Here is a 15,583-nt window from a genome sequence, read left to right on the forward strand (position 1 = left end):
GCGCTCAGATGTTGATCATGTTCAGTGCCAACGCTGTTTCAAACAGGGCATGGTGTAATGGGATGACCCTGCCGTCAGTGTGTGTTGTGCAGTGCTACTGGCCACTTTCTGGGCTTTGCTTGCCCTTCGCAGCCTGGCAGATCGGTCGTCTGCCAGCATCTAGTCGGGGTTGGCCTTGGCAGCGCCCGATCACTGTCCGTTTCAAGACTGTGAAGGTCATCGTTTCATCAACCTAACTTTGTCTGGTAGAAGGACATTTGCATTTTACGTTGCATGTGACCTCACAACCGACAACAAGGTGAATGAACACTCAATATAGTGAAATATAGTGATGTCCACGCTGAATGCCCAGTACCTTAGCTTAGGTAGGTAAACATCAAAATATTTCCAGCTTGTCAAAGGTCCAGACAGTTAGCCACCTAATAATGTCCGGCATAGCTCGGCATAGAACATCGAAACGCACAGCCCAGCCCTTGCTTTTTTGCCTAGCTGCCGCTACGCTATGTTGAGCCGTCCAACCTTGCTCGATAGGTGGGTGGCGCCTGGGGGTTGAGAGGTATTGATTGCCGAGCATGTGTATCTGCTGCCATCTCTTGACCAGCGCTGCAGTTGCTAGCCAACGAGGTGGCTTGATTTTACTGTTGTGCTATTTTATGCTTACCCGGCCAATACGGAACGTTGTGCTTGTTGAAGCTATTCCAACGTAATACCTACCAGCTGACGGACGAATCCGTCGAGTTGAAGCACATATGCTATGTAGGTAGTTGCCAATCCAGGCGGAAAATCGGCCAGCTACGATGCGCTACGGGCCATTTACCCTTGCTTTCATTGGACGAGACGGCGCCAATTGGATCGGGCCAAAAGTAGCACTTGATTGAGGCCTTGATAGCCCATCGCGCGGCGGGAAATCATGCATCATCTACGGAGCGGTTCTCTTGTGAATTGTCCGTATGTGGTGTTCGTGTTCTTTGTTGGATTTCGCGGCGACTGCCCCCCTCTTCTCCTCGGCACGGAATCGAAGATGTCGATGCATAATGCCACTCCCTACATGTACATGCATACTTACATACTTCATGTCACCCCTCCCCCTCCAAAGACGAAGAAGCCTGTGCTGGGTAGGCCGTCGACCACCCGGCTTAGCAGCTTCACCTTGGCCTCTCACGGGGGTGTTGGCCAATGAAAACGTGCTCGCTTTTGTACATGGCTACGGACCCAGGGGTCTAAACAGCAACCCCACTACAGCACACACCAGATGGATAGAGACACATCCACTGGAAACACTTCTTCCATCACTCACTCCATCGACCTCCCGCCTACCTCGTCAGAAGTTTACTTCGTCCCTTCCTTGCAGCTGAGGCCTGACGGGAGGAAAGCGAGCAGTCTGGCCGTCCCCCGAAGCGCGACCTGAAGAAGACTGGAAGAACAGGGAGGCCCCGCAAGGTGCTGAAATGACGTCCAATGCACAATAGGCAAATGAAGTAGTAAGTGTGGTACATACCTACCGACACATACTTAGCTGGGGGACGAGAGAAATGCTGCTTGGTCCATCTTCAATTACCTAACCTCACCTCGCCTCCGATGTAGCCAACCTATTTCACGTGTGTAGCCGGGTACATCATATCTACATGTGCCGCATCGCATCTGCGTCCATACGATACATCAATACCATTGGATACCACCCTTGGGACCTTGGGACCTAGGGACCGAGGGACCTTAGCGGGCAGGCAAGGCAGGCAAGGCAGGTAGCTCGAGCTACATCCTACAGAGAGTACCTACTGCCGCTACCTAGCACCCTACACTCGTTGCCAAAAACGAGAACAACAACATTTGTTCGAGTGCTAAGGTCAACAACCACCCAGCCAGGCGCCATCACCCGCCATTATCGGAAAGCTAAACCTGGTGCAAACCATCATACCTTCCCGCAACCTATTTGTCGACCCAGGAAAGGCCGAGAGGATACTTGCGTGCGCCTCCCTCCCTTTAGTTGGTCTTTTTTTTTTTTTTTTGGCCAACCCCGATGAACGGCGCGCACGACCGGCTGGACCTTGAATCCTGACCTGAACTGAATGACCTTGTGGGCGTGCCTGCTTCCATTCCCATAACCTACCTGCCTGCACACTTATACAATCAGCAGCTGCGCATCAAAGGTATATATATATCCTCTGTCGCCGCCCTTTACCCTAACCCAGCCAGTACTCATTCTTCTCATGGCAGCGCTATCCCAGCATTTATCTTGAGACCACCCGTTGCCATACAAACCCACCAACTGGCCCCTCATATTGAAGAGCTTCACTTACCAGTTCATCATTCTCATATCTGGCAGGCCGCAGTCGCCGCTGACTCACTGGTCACCGGCAGCAGTTCTGTGTATCGACATCGTCGCAAGTGTAAGCAGCTGGGGTTCCCCTCTTACTCGAGACATCCCGGTATATGCAAAGTGTCTGACTCGGAAGCGTTGTCGAAAGCTGGCACACACCGCGCTTACTTTTGTATTCGCTACGCGTGGTCGGACACACTTTTTGGATCAAATATCCCAAATATCCCAACGTCTACTGCAGTGCGACTGTGTGGGCGGCCCCTGAGTGGCACGTACAACTTTCCTGCGTGTCCAGAACCCGGCGACCTAGTACATACACACTACATTTTTTGAGTCCGTCGACACAAAGCTGGTCAAGATGCCGACAATACATGGGATCAAAATGGCTTGGTCAGTATTGGAAAAATTCCCTACATACTGTTATTTCCGTGTCTCGCATATCCCTCCCGCATTCGCCAATGGTCTCTCCTAGCTGTACATGCTCCGAGTAACCGGAACCGACCGGTAGGGCCATGTTGTAAACAGGTAGCGCACGACAAACATTTTGGCTTTCGTTCCATTAGGTTTCTCCCTATCGGTGGGATAGGCTACATATCGTCTTCGTTCTGGGGCTGACTTGGCGCTGATCTCTAGTGAGCCTTGCATTCGGGGCCATCGGTCTACCAAATGCTCACACGTGGGCAATCGCCCCATGATACAAGTCCGCAAGCCCGGGCGGCCATTGGCCAATTGCCCCGGGCACCTCCCCGGGCAGCACTGCGAGTGTCGGCAGACAGTGCTTGCTGCTATCCCGAGGAGGGCGCATTGCGGAGAATGCAGAGACCACACGTCGACTACAGGAAGCACTCCGGCGCCTGCTCCCAAGTCGGAGCATCCGGTAAACCCGGGTTCTTCGCCAACAAGATCCTCGTTCCGTGTCAACAAGACGGGTGCAAGACCATCTTCGCGCAGACAGTCTCATGTTGCCGAGGCGGTCGGTCGGCTCGAACGGATGGACCCTGCCAATTACAACATCCTCAACAACGGTTTCCCAAACGGTCAAATCCCGACTGAACATGGCCCGATGAGCTTCGAGGCCAATCAAGCATTCCAGCCTCCCATGATGGGCAGTGTCGACCCGTCGATCGGCCCCGTGTACCCGATCCCTTTGAGCTATACAATGCCAATGATCTCGCCGTCAATCCATAACGGCAACATTGGGATAGATCCCGCTATGTCCTTGATGAATGGCGGTCTCGCAGTAGGTCATGGCTTTGTAGCACCAGAGGGAGGCGCCGGCTACGGGTCCGAAGCGTCCAGTGTGATTTTCACTCCAGCCCCCGATGATGGATCTACTACGTCTCTCGAAGCCATGCCGCCAGCCCCCAAAGCAGCTGTTGCGCACCGAAAGCACTGGTAACAAACGGTGCAGAGCCAAACAAGTACAACCCAACCACTGACCCCAGTATTGGCGTGCAAATGGCACAGCCGCCGCCAACCACAGCCCCCCCAGAATGATGCACTTTACCAACCCCCTCGCATGACTATTCCATGCCTTATGGAACCTCGAACAACCCGTATACTTGGACACAGTGGCAGCAACAGCAGATGCAAATGGGACCCTTTGGGTACCAACCAGCTCAAGGTGCCAATTCACAGGGTGGGCTTACCTACACCGGTTGCCCTTGTGGCTCAGTGTGTGAATGCCTCTATTGCTTCGACCATCCATTTAACTCGACCACACGTAGCCGCGTCCTTGGTCTATATGGGGTTTCGCAAGAGGACAACGAGGTCCCGAGCTCAGTTATGCCGGATGGTGCTTCACCCAACGACACCACGTCTTCGACGCCAGAAGCGGCAGAAGCAGGATCATATGTGGCTAGCAGTCAGGAAGGATCGCCGACCCCCAACGACGGAAACTATCTCCTGATAGAAATTCCATGCGATGGCGACGAAACAAAGTGCCCGTGCGGGGAGACCTGTTCATGCAAGGGGTGCGCGACTCACCCCCGAAGGCCACGCAGAACCCACCGCCGGAGTAAATCAAGGGCACTTGTCAATGAACTCTGAGCCTGGAGGTTTTATCATAAGCAAGTGCAAGAGCAAGGACGGTTAGACAGTCTATATTGTATACATTTGGAGGAGGCGGTCATCACTTGAGGAGCTGAGGAGCTGAGGAGCTGAGGAGTTGAGGAGTTGAGGAGTTGAGGAGCTGAGGAGCTGAGGAGTTGGGAAACTGGGGGAACTTGGGGGAAATTGAGGAAAGTTGAGGAGTTGAGAAGATGTTTAGCTTAGACTGTGCTGACCCCTTTGACGAAGATAGTACCATGGTTCACACAATAAACAACCTCATTAATGCAACCCCTATTCGTGTCACCACACCAGCCAGCAGGCTTGATTTCTGTGAATCATTTGTGCAAGTGGCCGTGGTGATGGTGCGACGTTACTTTAGTATTTTGCTTTGGCTGCTGTGGTTAATACCAGGTACCTACCTACCTAAACTAGGTATTGATGTGTATCAATGTCAGACCAAAAATCAATAAAAATAGAAACATTAGAGCTTGCTTCAATGTTCGGAGGTAGCTTTGACTGGATCCCGACGGCCCCACTGTAAATAAAGCCATGGACAATCAACCACGGAATTCCATTGCCGTTCAACAAACAGGCTGGTGAGCACCACATCACATCAACTTGCACCTAATAAAGTCATGGCAGACCGAGACTCTCGCTGGCGCGCCCCTGAAGATAGCGCATCTCGCGACCGACACGGGCGCCCAAGATCGGAGAAGCGCAAGCGCACTGTTTCGAGGTCGCCCAGTCGCGAGACTCAACGGAGACGTGCGGATGATACGAAGGAGAGGCGCTCACATCACGCGCACAACGACACCCGAGACAGAGAACCGCAGTCCCCAGCCGATTCCGGGCGACACCACCAGCACCATCATCATCACCATCGATCCTCCCACCGCCACCATAAGCAGCGAACCTCATCGACTCGTGCCTCACGCGTCGCCCCGACCGAGCTGCCCTACTCGTCGCGACCTCTCTCCAAGGCCGATTACGACACCTTCCTGCCCTTGCTCGCGCGGTATCTCGACATACAAAAGGGCAAGGACATACACGAACTGGACGAGCGTGAGGTCCGAGGGCGGTGGAAGAGCTTCGTCGGCAAGTGGAATGAGGGATCTCTGGCGAATGGCTGGTACGACCCCGAATACTTTCAGGAAGTCCGCCAAACCGAGACACCATACGTGGCTGTGCGTTCTGGGAAGCAAGATCCAGAGGCAGCAGCCGCCTCGCGCGACATTAGACAACAGTCCCTAAGCCCAGAACCAGGCCCGGGACCCCGATCAAACGGCAGCGAGAACGAAGATGAAGACGAAGACGACGATGACTACGGGCCTAGGATGCCCGATAAGACGAGAAGAACCACCACCACTGGCCGGGCCGGGCCGGGCATCCCGAACCTGCAGGACCTGGACCTGCGACGCGAGCAGGCGGAGGAGGACAAGACGGAGCAGATTGCGCAGCTGCGCCTGCAGCGCAAGGCCGACCGGGCGGAGCAGAAGGCGCGGCTCGAGGAGCTGGTGCCGCGGGCCGAGGCCGGGACGCGCGAGCGGCAACTCGAGAAGAAGCGCGAGGTCAACGAGAAGCTCAAGTCGTTCCGCGAGCGATCGCCCGGCGGCGCCGCCGAGGTCGTCGACGATAAAGAGCTCATGGGCGGCGGCGACAGCGTGGCCGAGTACAAGCAGGCCAAGGCGGCGGCGGAGCGGCGGAAGACGGAGAGGGAGCTCCGCCGCGAGGAGATCGAGAGGGCGCGCGCCGCGGAGCGGGAGGAGAAGCTGCGCGAGTACCGCGAGCGGGAAGAAGACACCATGGCCGTGTTCAAAGAGATTGCGCGGCAGAGATTTGGGTAGTGAGAGAATGGTCTTCTCCCATACCACTGTACAAATATCCTCCCAGGAGGAAGATGATAGTCCGGGATCTCATGGTTATAGCGTGTCAACAGATCCATGCCTTAAACTACGGGCTTTACTTGCCATACGAGCAGCAGCGCTACAGTGCGGCGCAAACATGAGAAACTGTACGGCACACGGGCAGCTATAGGCGAAGCCCCACCAAAAAGTAGACAAGCTAAGGGCCAAATTTCTTCGTGATATTGAGCAATTATCAGCACTGCGGGGTGAAAATCAACCCCGCCAAACCCGTCGAGAACAGCACTTACACAGTTTATTGCATCAATCACCCGCAACTCCGACATCTCGCCATGGAGCTGGAGGAAGATCTGGATCAGACCAACCTCTTTGAGGAACCGGCCGACTTCGCCCCGCCCAAGCCCCCGACCAAGCAGATCTTCAAGCTCGAGTCGGGCAAGGAGATCACCATCCATCTGGTGGGCTACAACCTCTACGAGGGCCACTACCTATGGAACGGCAGCCGCTTCGTCTCGCAATGGATCGAGTCGCATGTGCCTCTCGTCCAGGGCAAGACGGTCCTGGAGATCGGCGCCGGCGGCGGGTCTGCCGAGTCTGGTGACGGCGCATCTAGGCGCGCGCAAGACCGTCGTCACCGACTACCCGGACCAGGACCTGATCGTCAACATCGACAAGAACATTGACGAGGCGCGGGAGCTGCTGCCTACACCGACCCGGGACTACATCGTGGCCGACGGCTACAAGTGGGCCGACGATCCGGCACCTCTGCTGGCGCACATCAACAAGGCCGGCACTGACCAGACGGAGAAGTTCGACATCCTCATCCTGGCCGACCTCCTGTTCAAGCACCCGCAGCACAAGAACATGGTCAAGACGATCCAGATGACCATGAGCCGCCGCCGCGAAAGCCGGGCCTGGGTCTTCTTCACCAGCTACCGGCCCTGGCTGAAGGAGAAGGACCTCGCCTTTTTCGACCTGGCCCGCGAGCAAGGGTTCGACGTCGAGAAGGTCTTCGAGACGCGCATGGACAAGCCCATGTTCGAGAACGATCCCGGCGATCTCGAGGTGCAGAAGACCTGCACCGGGTGGGAGATCCGGTGGCCGGAGGACCAATGCGAGGCCTGAACGACTACCTACTTACCTGTGTAGACAGCCGAGGAGCTCTCATACGCCCCGCCGGAACCCCGCCAGATATGTCGTCTATTCATCGCTGACGTCCAGCTCATACTAAGCCGGCCCCGACCTTCGGGACGAGATCTGGACGTGTGACGGACATCGGCAGAATCGCCGCTTGGCGCTTCTGGCCAAGAGAAGGCCAAGACATGGCCCAGAGCCAGCGACCCCGTTACGGGCGGGCATTGCGCATCGCATCAAGTCGAGCCAATCACATAGATAGATACGGAATTGGGGATCGAGTTGCGTGGGGGATGGCAACACCACGGTCAGCTGCACTGCACGCTGCTACCTCGCGTCGTATGGCTCAAGCCGGTTAGCCTGTGGAGGCTGTGCCCTGCATGTCCTAGGTTCATTGCATCGTCAGCCAGAAACCAAAGCAGCAAAGCAGCAAAAGGCCCAGCCTCTCTGGGCGCTTCCTCAGGCTTCCAAGCTCCCAGCATCCCTCGCGTTCCTGTGCCTCCATGACAAAAGTTGTCCTGCCATGCCCATGTTCGTGCCGTGCCGTGCCATCCGAGTCTGCTATGCCTTGAGGCAGCCCCCAGGTGTGTCCAATCGGGCCAAATGCCATTCAATACTCTGCTGGGCTGTATCTGCCATCGCCAACGGAAAGTGGGGATGGAGAAAGCTGTCAGCTCAGCTCCCACCGGCGTTGAATTCGTGGTGTAATCGGCAGTCCGCACTGCTCGGAGACCGTTGTACCAAAGTAAAAGGTGACATGCTTCTTCTTTCCTGTCCTGATCGATCTGTCTACATGCCGAATCTGCAACGGCTCGACACAGCCTCGCCAACTCCTCTCGTATCATTCGTCCTTGCTCCCCCTTCCTCCCTCTCCCTCTCCCTCTCCCTCTCCCTCTCCCTTTCCCTTTCCTTCACTCTCACGCTCTTGCTCACAGCCTGCATGCGCTGTGAAAGCAGGCTCCCTCTTGACAAAACGACTGCCACTTGGTTCTGTCATCCGGGCCTTTCTTCCCTCTTGCTCGTCTGTTCTTCTCATCTTACCGGGGGTCACGAAAAGACGGTTCTGCCCAGAATCTCACGCTATATGCCCCAAAAATCCCCTCGTCGGCCTAGCAGACCAGACTCCTCGCGCTCTTTATGATGGCAAAATGGGGGTCTCTTCGTGGCTGTTCCTGGTTCGAGGACTGCAGATCCTCGGCGTCTTGGCCTCGGCCCTATGCAATGGCTTCCTGCTCGTCTATATTCATGTCAACAAGCTGGGGCTCTCGCCAGCAATGTCGGCGCTCGAGATCATGGTTCGTTCCACACATCGTCTGGTTACTTGTCTCCTTCCAGGCCAGGGTGTCTAAAACGCTGCACATGCTTACTGACTAAACTCAACTCGGATAAGACCTGTAGTATACTCATATACACCGCCATTGTGCTGCTGGTCCAGCACACGGGGAAGCGAAGACTACGCGCCAGGACTTCGACTATCGTCCCATTTGTGGTGGGCGATGTCCTCTTTACGGGCTTGATGCTGGGAATCATCACGGTTCTGGCTCGAACAGGTGTGCCGTCCAACTGCGCTGGGCTTACGAGATCTGACTGTAAGACGGCCCCGAAGCATTTTTTCTCTTCTCGCTGTGCTGCTTGTGTTAGCTGTATCACGATTGACGAGACTATACCAGAGCCACTACTAACCTCAAACATATAGATAAAGATAACGATGCGTCGTATGACCCGCCAGATGGCTACAGAACGATTCGTTTCGGCGATGGCTCAGCGGCCAATAAGGGAGTGTTGGACAAGTACTGCGCCCTGGAGCGGGCCTACTACTTCATAAGTGTGGCCATGGTGTAAGTCGCCCGTTCACCCGCAGTGTAGAGAACTGCGTTTGACATGTTACCTACCCGTCAGCTTCTCATACATGATCACGGTCACCTTGTCGATATTGCGCATATGCGAAGGAATGTACACACGGAACAACGTGGTGGATGAGCGACTAACCACGGCAACTGAACTGTACCGTCTCAAGACCAATCGGTCCAAAGTCCGCGGCATGTCGACAGCAAGCCAGACGCGGTCGCCGCCCATGTCGCCCCTGCGCCAAGGTGTGACGTCCTCGCCGTCGTTCCCGAACGGGCCCTCGTCCCAGAGCCAGGAGCGACGGCAGACTCTCCAGCAGCAAATGTCTTTTCCACCGCAGCAGCACTCGCTGACGACATCAGCAACGACGGTGGCGGTCGATCCAGCCCGCGAGGGGCTCCTGATCGATGACGGCCAGGGCGCGGACCACGACGCCGAGGCCGAGGCGGCCATGGTCACGGACGGCTACCGGCCGCAGGGTGGTGCGCATTCGCACTCGCATTCAGATTCGCAGGGGAGCATGCCGGCGCTGCCGCCGTACACGCCCGGCGAGTCGTCGCGCTTCATGGTCGGGCACGGGAATGAGAGCAATGAGATGCGCCTGAGTGACTATGTCAAGGGAGAGACCAGGGCGCAAAGAGAAAAGGACCACGGCGGCGTGTAATAATACGATGTGCACGGGAACAGGGTTGGGTGCGGCGTTCTTCAAGGCGAAAGAGTGTGTCGGTTACACGTTGCATATATCCGGCGAAGGGCGTTTGCGGTTTTCTTACACCTAAGTAGTCTGTCCTTAGAGTACAGCGTTACATTACATGGAAATATGACGCAAATTGATGGAATTGAAACAATGCCAGCGTTGTCGGTATTGTGGTTCTATAGTCGAATAAGGAAGCAGCTTCACGAAAGATCTCCAACTGCAACCCCGCATCTCGTTGCACCTATCACAGTATCACCAGCACAACTGTCCAACTGTCTCGGTCCAACTGCCTCCCACCGACCACTCTGCTGGCCCAGAGCTGTTACCAATCCACACTACACCAGCATCATGGCTTCGTCCCCCTCCCTCACCCCATTCACCCCCGCCTCCGCCTCTGCCTCCGCACTCCGCGAGCAACTCCACCGGGACGGCTTCGTCATCGTCCGCAAGATCCTCTCTCCTGCCGAGCTGGAACCCCTCCGCGCGGCTGCAGCCCGAACCACGGCCCTCGCGCGCGCCGGCAACTGGCCGCACATCCGCACCGTGGGGAAGCAGTTCCCGCCGTGGCCCTCGAAGCCGGACCCGGGCACGGGTGGTATCTGGGGCGTCCAGCACCTGCTGCACCCAGACCTGCCGGACTCCAACGTGTTCGCGCATAGCTATTTCGGTGACGCGGTCCTGCATATTGTGAAAGCGCTGCTCTCCTCCTCGTCAGAAGGCGGCCGAGGCGAGTGCCAGGACGACGACCTCGTCATGGAGCTTTACAACATGCTCGTACGGCCCGACGCCCCCTTCGAGCTGCGCTGGCACCGCGACGACGTGCCCTGGACCGCAACGCCCGAGGAGGAACTAGCACGGCTCGAAGCCGCGGAGCACGCCCACGCGCAGTGGAACCTGGCCCTGTGCGACGGCGACGCGAGCCTCGTCGTGGTGCGGGGGTCGCACCGACGTGCGCGCACCGAGGCCGAGCGCGCCGCGGGGCCGTACCAGACCACCCTGGACGAGCAGAATGGCGACGACCAGCTCACGGTCCGGCTCGACGCGGGCGACGCCGTCTTCTACGACAACAACATCGTGCACCGCGGCGTCTACGACTACAAGCAGGAGCGCCTCAGCCTGCACGGCACCGTGGGCCACCGGGCCGGCAGCGCGGCGCGGGCCCGGAACGTGTTGCAGCACGGCGTCGGGGCGTGGGTGGATCAGTGCGACTTCGCCGGCGGCGGTCTGGGAGATGACGACGACCGGATCAGGCAGAGGGCCGAGGGGATGAAGGAACGGCTTGTGCAGTTGGGGCGGGCGAGTGGTGACGTCGGCTTCTCATTGGACGGCTGAGATGCTTGTCTAGGTTCGTGTCTTATCCAGGGACAAGATCGGAGAGCACCGTGTCTGTGTACGTGTGTGGGTGCAAGACACGGCAAGCCATAAGCGGGTCGAGGGGGCAAACGCCACGCAAACAGGTCTATTCTCACGGTCTTTCTTACGAACCCATAACGTGTCTTGATCCTACTGAGAACTTTACCCCCTTTTCCCCGGGTATTCGGAGCGGCTGTGCCGGCGGATAAAGTTCACCACATAGCTTCAGCCCCTATTTGGCACAAGCAAAAAGGAATCGCGGGAGGGCATGTATGTCTAAAATATCAAATTGATGGATTTATATATAAATGCGAATTATGCCAGGTGTTTATGTACATGATAATAATCTTGGTTTGGAATCAACCATGTATATACCCTGCCCTGAATGCTATGCCCGTTCCTAACTATGCAACCCCCTTCCGCCTTTCATATGATGTTGAATCCTGTGCTGTAAATTACCGCACTACCCACTCCTGTAAACGGCAATGTTGGCCGGGTACACATTGACGTTGTCCTGCCACTTAGCAATGCTGCGGCCATCACGATCTAGCATGCTCAACGAGCCGATGGTGTTGAGGTTGTAGATGTTGATGTTGCGGGATGCGCCCTCGATGGAGACGATGCGCGACTGGCAGTTCTCGCCCCCCTCGATGGTCGAGCACGTGGTCGAGTAGGAGCTGAAGAAGGAGTAGTGCCCGGCGCCGTAGATCATCATGTCGGTCGAGTCGAGCACGCGCAGGCCCCACGAGGCGGCGCAGTTGCCGCCGACGCCCGCGCACGAGCTGGCGAAGTCCGGGTCGCGCAGGGACGTGTTGACACTGAAGGGGACCATGGCATTGGGCGTGGGCTGGAAGTAGGGGTCTCGGTCTGCAGCTCGCTGGCAAAGATGTTCTTGGTGTTGGAGAACTGGTAGTTGTACAGGACGTGGTGCTCGACGGCGGTGCCCAAGAGCCAGAAGCGGCCCTCGGCCGACTCGATGTAGAGGCCGCGGCCGGCGTAGATGGTGATCTGTGTGTTGGCGTTGTCGTCGATGTCGTGGTCGGCGACCCACTGCCACGTGTTCTCCATGTAGAGACCGGACGACTGTTGGGTGGCGTGCATCGACATGTACGCGGCCACGCACTGCTGGACAACGGCGCTGGAGCCCGGGTTCTTCAGGCACTGGGCGACCTGCAGCTGAGAGCCGGTGAATCCTCCGATCCTGGTGTGCACATCCCACATGCCACTAGGCGTGCCGGTCGAAGCAAGGTTGTACTCGAACAAGATAGCGCCGGGCTGAGAACCCTGAGTGCCGACCACAAAGTCCGAGAGCTCGACCACACCAGCCTGGCCTGATGTAGCGCCAATCTTGACGACAGGCTGAGGATTGGCCATGTTGGACCAGTATCCACCAGCGGCCATCAGCACAGGGTAGCCTTCACCGACGATCTTGGCACCGGGTGGGATGGTGATAGGCGAGGTCAGGCGGTAGAGACCATAGTCAATGAAAACGACCTTGCCGGCCGATGTAGCACTGTCGATTGCACTTTGAATAGCCGCAGTCTGGGCAAAAGGTTAGTCTTTCAAGCACGAACATAACGAGGCTTGGCAACTAACATCGTCCGCGGCAGCATCACCTTTGGCGCCAGCACTCCGTACGCTAACAAAGGAAGACGCAGGCAGTGACTCGTATTGGGGCTTCGAGCGTGTGTAGTACTTGCCGCCGTCCAAGAGGGCAGAGGGGCGGTTGTTGGGCGCAATAGCCCCAATTTGGTTGGTCGGGCCGTCGGGGGTGTAGCGGTGGCCTTGACTCCAGGCCGTGATGGTTGTAGAAGAGCTAGAACCGGACAGCACAGTGCCGCTAGGCCCAGCGACAGCCACGGGCACATTCTGCAGGACAACGTTCTCGAGGACGACGGTGCCGGCGGTAGCTGGCTGCGAGTTTGGAGACCAAGCCGTGACAATGCCGACAGGGGTGTTGACAATCGTACTGTCAATCACCGTCATTGAGCCGACCTGCTGTTTGCCGTCGCTGTTGGCTGACACGTCAATACCCTTCCCACAGTTGTTAATGCTGAGGTTTATATAGGTCCAACCCCAGTCCCACAGTTGGATGATGGCTGTTCCGCAATCATTGAATACCAGATTCCTGTTCCCCTGTCAGCATTCCGTGGTAGTCAAGCGTAGGCCGGCGTTTGAGGTACCTCATGGTATACTGTTGATTGCCCATGGAAGCACCAGTAGCGCCTCCGTTGAACGTCAGATCCGACATGAAACCTCCGGAGCCTGCACGGCGCATCTTGTTAGCATATGCCGTCCAGAGAGCGAAGGGGAACTGGGATGCTTCGTACCACTCTCGATAAACAGACCAACGTGGACAACGCCATTTCCCTTGGGCATGTTGAAGACAATGTTTTGGAGGCTGGTTGCTTGCGATGTAGGCCAGTGCATACCCGTCGCAGCAGTACCCGGGGCGATGGCCGTGGTATCGAGGACGAAGTTCCTGACTTGGCGGTAAAAGACATTGGTCGTGACCCAGTTAGGGTTCTCACTCCAGTAAGGATTGCCGTCGATGAGACCGAAGCCTTGGAAGTTGGCAGTGGCTTTCAAGGTTGGGGGTGAGCTGGCGTCTCCGTACATCTGGGTAAAGTAGTAGGGGATGATGGACGATGAGATGAGGTATGTTCCGGCAGGGAAGTAGAGAACAACCGGGGTCATGGTTGTCGATGCCTGTTTGGGGTCAGTGTCTGCCTGCTTCGGGATCCTCTGGGCAGCCATTGCTGGTCACTCACACATCCTCGTCCACATCTGTTGCCAGGAGTGGTAATGGCATTGTTGATCGCGGCAGTGTCATCCGTCACGCCATCACCTGCCACCAAGGTTAGCAGCCATAACCCGCAAAGCGACAGCTGTGGCACACGAACCTTTGGCCCCGTAGTCTTTCACATTGCGGAAAACAGGGGAGTTTGGACCGGCATATGGCGCAAGGCCCTGATCTATAGAGCCATGTGTTAGCTATCGTTCTGCCGGGTACAGATCGGGCAAGACCAACGTGGGATATCTGCCAACCAGAAAGATTGGACAGTAACAGCAAGGCTGACGATAGCCAGGAGGAAGCGGTGGAGCTGCATCTTGGCGTGATGGTGCCTGTCTATAGGAACATGCAGGATGCCAGTGACAGAGTGACAGATCTGAGTCGAGGGACTCCATGTCTTATACGTCGTGGGCAAGACGTACCGGGCCAGGGAGGTTAAGCAAGTAGGAGCACGTTGCTGAGTAGCTAGCCACGCTAGCCACGGCCTTTCCCAAGACAGCAGACGAAATGAGACATGGGATCGCGCAGGCGTAAAGTTCAGCCACGGCCCACGAATAGGGAGCGGTACCAAACTGCCAGCCCGCAGAACAGGGAACAGGATCGAGGCAGTCCATACTTCAGTCGGGCTGACCCACGCTTGCGATCATCTGAGGAGGGCCCGACGGTGCCGGCATCTCTCCCATGACCAGCTTTCCCAGCTGTTCGATCATGAGCTTTCTCAGCCGTAGGATCCATTGGAAGCAGACGCTAAGGCAAGTTCCGTGGTGAGCCCCTACGTGTATACGACAAGCGAGGCAAGCGAGGCAAGGGGGGGGCCATGGTATATGTGCGTGATCGTATAGCTAAGCAACGTTACCCGCGCAGCGGCGGCGGGTGGGGGATTTCGGCAGCTAAAGCTGAGGTTCAACCGTCGCCCCTTTGTGCAGTATACCCGAGTAGCGGTGATAGGCTCTCTTTCATGGCCATCATCAACCGGGCTATTCCGGTCCCCACTGGTGACACTGGTCTGTCTCATGAGATTGGGCTGGGCAACGGAGATGGAGCGATTCACATGTGCCGCCGACGGGGAGCCGGGACGCGGTAGAGATGGCCTTCGATAAACCGTCCATGGCTCCTCATGTCAGGCATCCATCTCAGATGAACCCATAGCCTATGCCGTTGCGGCACAACTTGAGTCTAGACCTTGACTTGGAAAACCCGGGGTGCGCCATGCAACGAGTTGCGGGACTGAGTCAAACGGGTCTTTTGGATCTGGACTGGACTGACTGCCGGATGTGGGGCCCCAACGTCTCAACTTACTTACCTAATGTTGGAAGTGCTCACCTGTAGTTTAGTTTTTAGATACTTACCTACTTTACTAAACTAATGACTAGTAGCATCAAATGGACGCGCTAGAACATTGAACGATGGAAACCGACAGCACCTACTTACAGTACACCTGACCATGGGACGACCTCGTTGCATGCAACCAACATTGAGTATAGTCAGTCATGCACCCCGTCCTGTTGCTGCCCATCTACCATGTG

The 15,583-nt window shown here is 56.6% G+C and overlaps 6 protein-coding genes across 6 annotated transcripts; 5 read left to right on the forward strand and 1 right to left on the reverse strand.

The window, feature by feature from the left end:
* Window positions 1-3,008: 3,008 nt before the first annotated feature.
* Window positions 3,009-3,716, forward strand: PG997_012694 (uncharacterized protein; the record flags this gene model as incomplete). Its single annotated transcript, XM_066817008.1, has 1 exon — window positions 3,009-3,716. One exon carries the CDS (start codon window positions 3,009-3,011, stop codon window positions 3,714-3,716), a length of 708 nt encoding a protein of 235 aa, XP_066662700.1.
* A 1,288-nt stretch (window positions 3,717-5,004) lies between these two features.
* Window positions 5,005-6,213, forward strand: PG997_012695 (grisea protein; the record flags this gene model as incomplete). The annotated part of the gene is made up of 1 exon (XM_066817009.1): window positions 5,005-6,213. One exon carries the CDS (start codon window positions 5,005-5,007, stop codon window positions 6,211-6,213), a length of 1,209 nt encoding a protein of 402 aa, XP_066662701.1.
* A 350-nt stretch (window positions 6,214-6,563) lies between these two features.
* On the forward strand, window positions 6,564-7,356 carry PG997_012696 (uncharacterized protein; the record flags this gene model as incomplete). Its single annotated transcript, XM_066817010.1, is given in 2 exon segments — window positions 6,564-6,828; window positions 6,845-7,356. The coding sequence occupies 2 exon segments, from the start codon at window positions 6,564-6,566 to the stop codon at window positions 7,354-7,356; spliced, it is 777 nt and encodes a 258-aa protein (XP_066662702.1).
* Window positions 7,357-8,513: 1,157 nt separating this feature from the next.
* PG997_012697 (uncharacterized protein) lies at window positions 8,514-9,877 on the forward strand (the record flags this gene model as incomplete). Its single annotated transcript, XM_066817011.1, has 4 exons — window positions 8,514-8,660; window positions 8,756-8,954; window positions 9,062-9,203; window positions 9,265-9,877. 4 exons carry the CDS (start codon window positions 8,514-8,516, stop codon window positions 9,875-9,877), a joined length of 1,101 nt encoding a protein of 366 aa, XP_066662703.1.
* Window positions 9,878-10,258: 381 nt separating this feature from the next.
* On the forward strand, window positions 10,259-11,242 carry PG997_012698 (uncharacterized protein; the record flags this gene model as incomplete). The annotated part of the gene is made up of 1 exon (XM_066817012.1): window positions 10,259-11,242. One exon carries the CDS (start codon window positions 10,259-10,261, stop codon window positions 11,240-11,242), a length of 984 nt encoding a protein of 327 aa, XP_066662704.1.
* A 484-nt stretch (window positions 11,243-11,726) lies between these two features.
* Window positions 11,727-14,373, reverse strand: PG997_012699 (glucan 1-3-beta-glucosidase; the record flags this gene model as incomplete). Its single annotated transcript, XM_066817013.1, has 8 exons — window positions 11,727-12,110; window positions 12,146-12,805; window positions 12,860-13,391; window positions 13,447-13,528; window positions 13,594-13,972; window positions 14,035-14,111; window positions 14,167-14,238; window positions 14,295-14,373. 8 exons carry the CDS (start codon window positions 14,371-14,373, stop codon window positions 11,727-11,729), a joined length of 2,265 nt encoding a protein of 754 aa, XP_066662705.1.
* Window positions 14,374-15,583: the final 1,210 nt, after the last annotated feature.

The sequence above is a fragment of the Apiospora hydei genome (assembly GCF_038363865.1).
Source record: "Apiospora hydei strain CBS 114990 chromosome Unknown utg000009l_segment0_segment0, whole genome shotgun sequence".
NCBI lineage: Eukaryota > Fungi > Ascomycota > Sordariomycetes > Amphisphaeriales > Apiosporaceae > Apiospora > Apiospora hydei.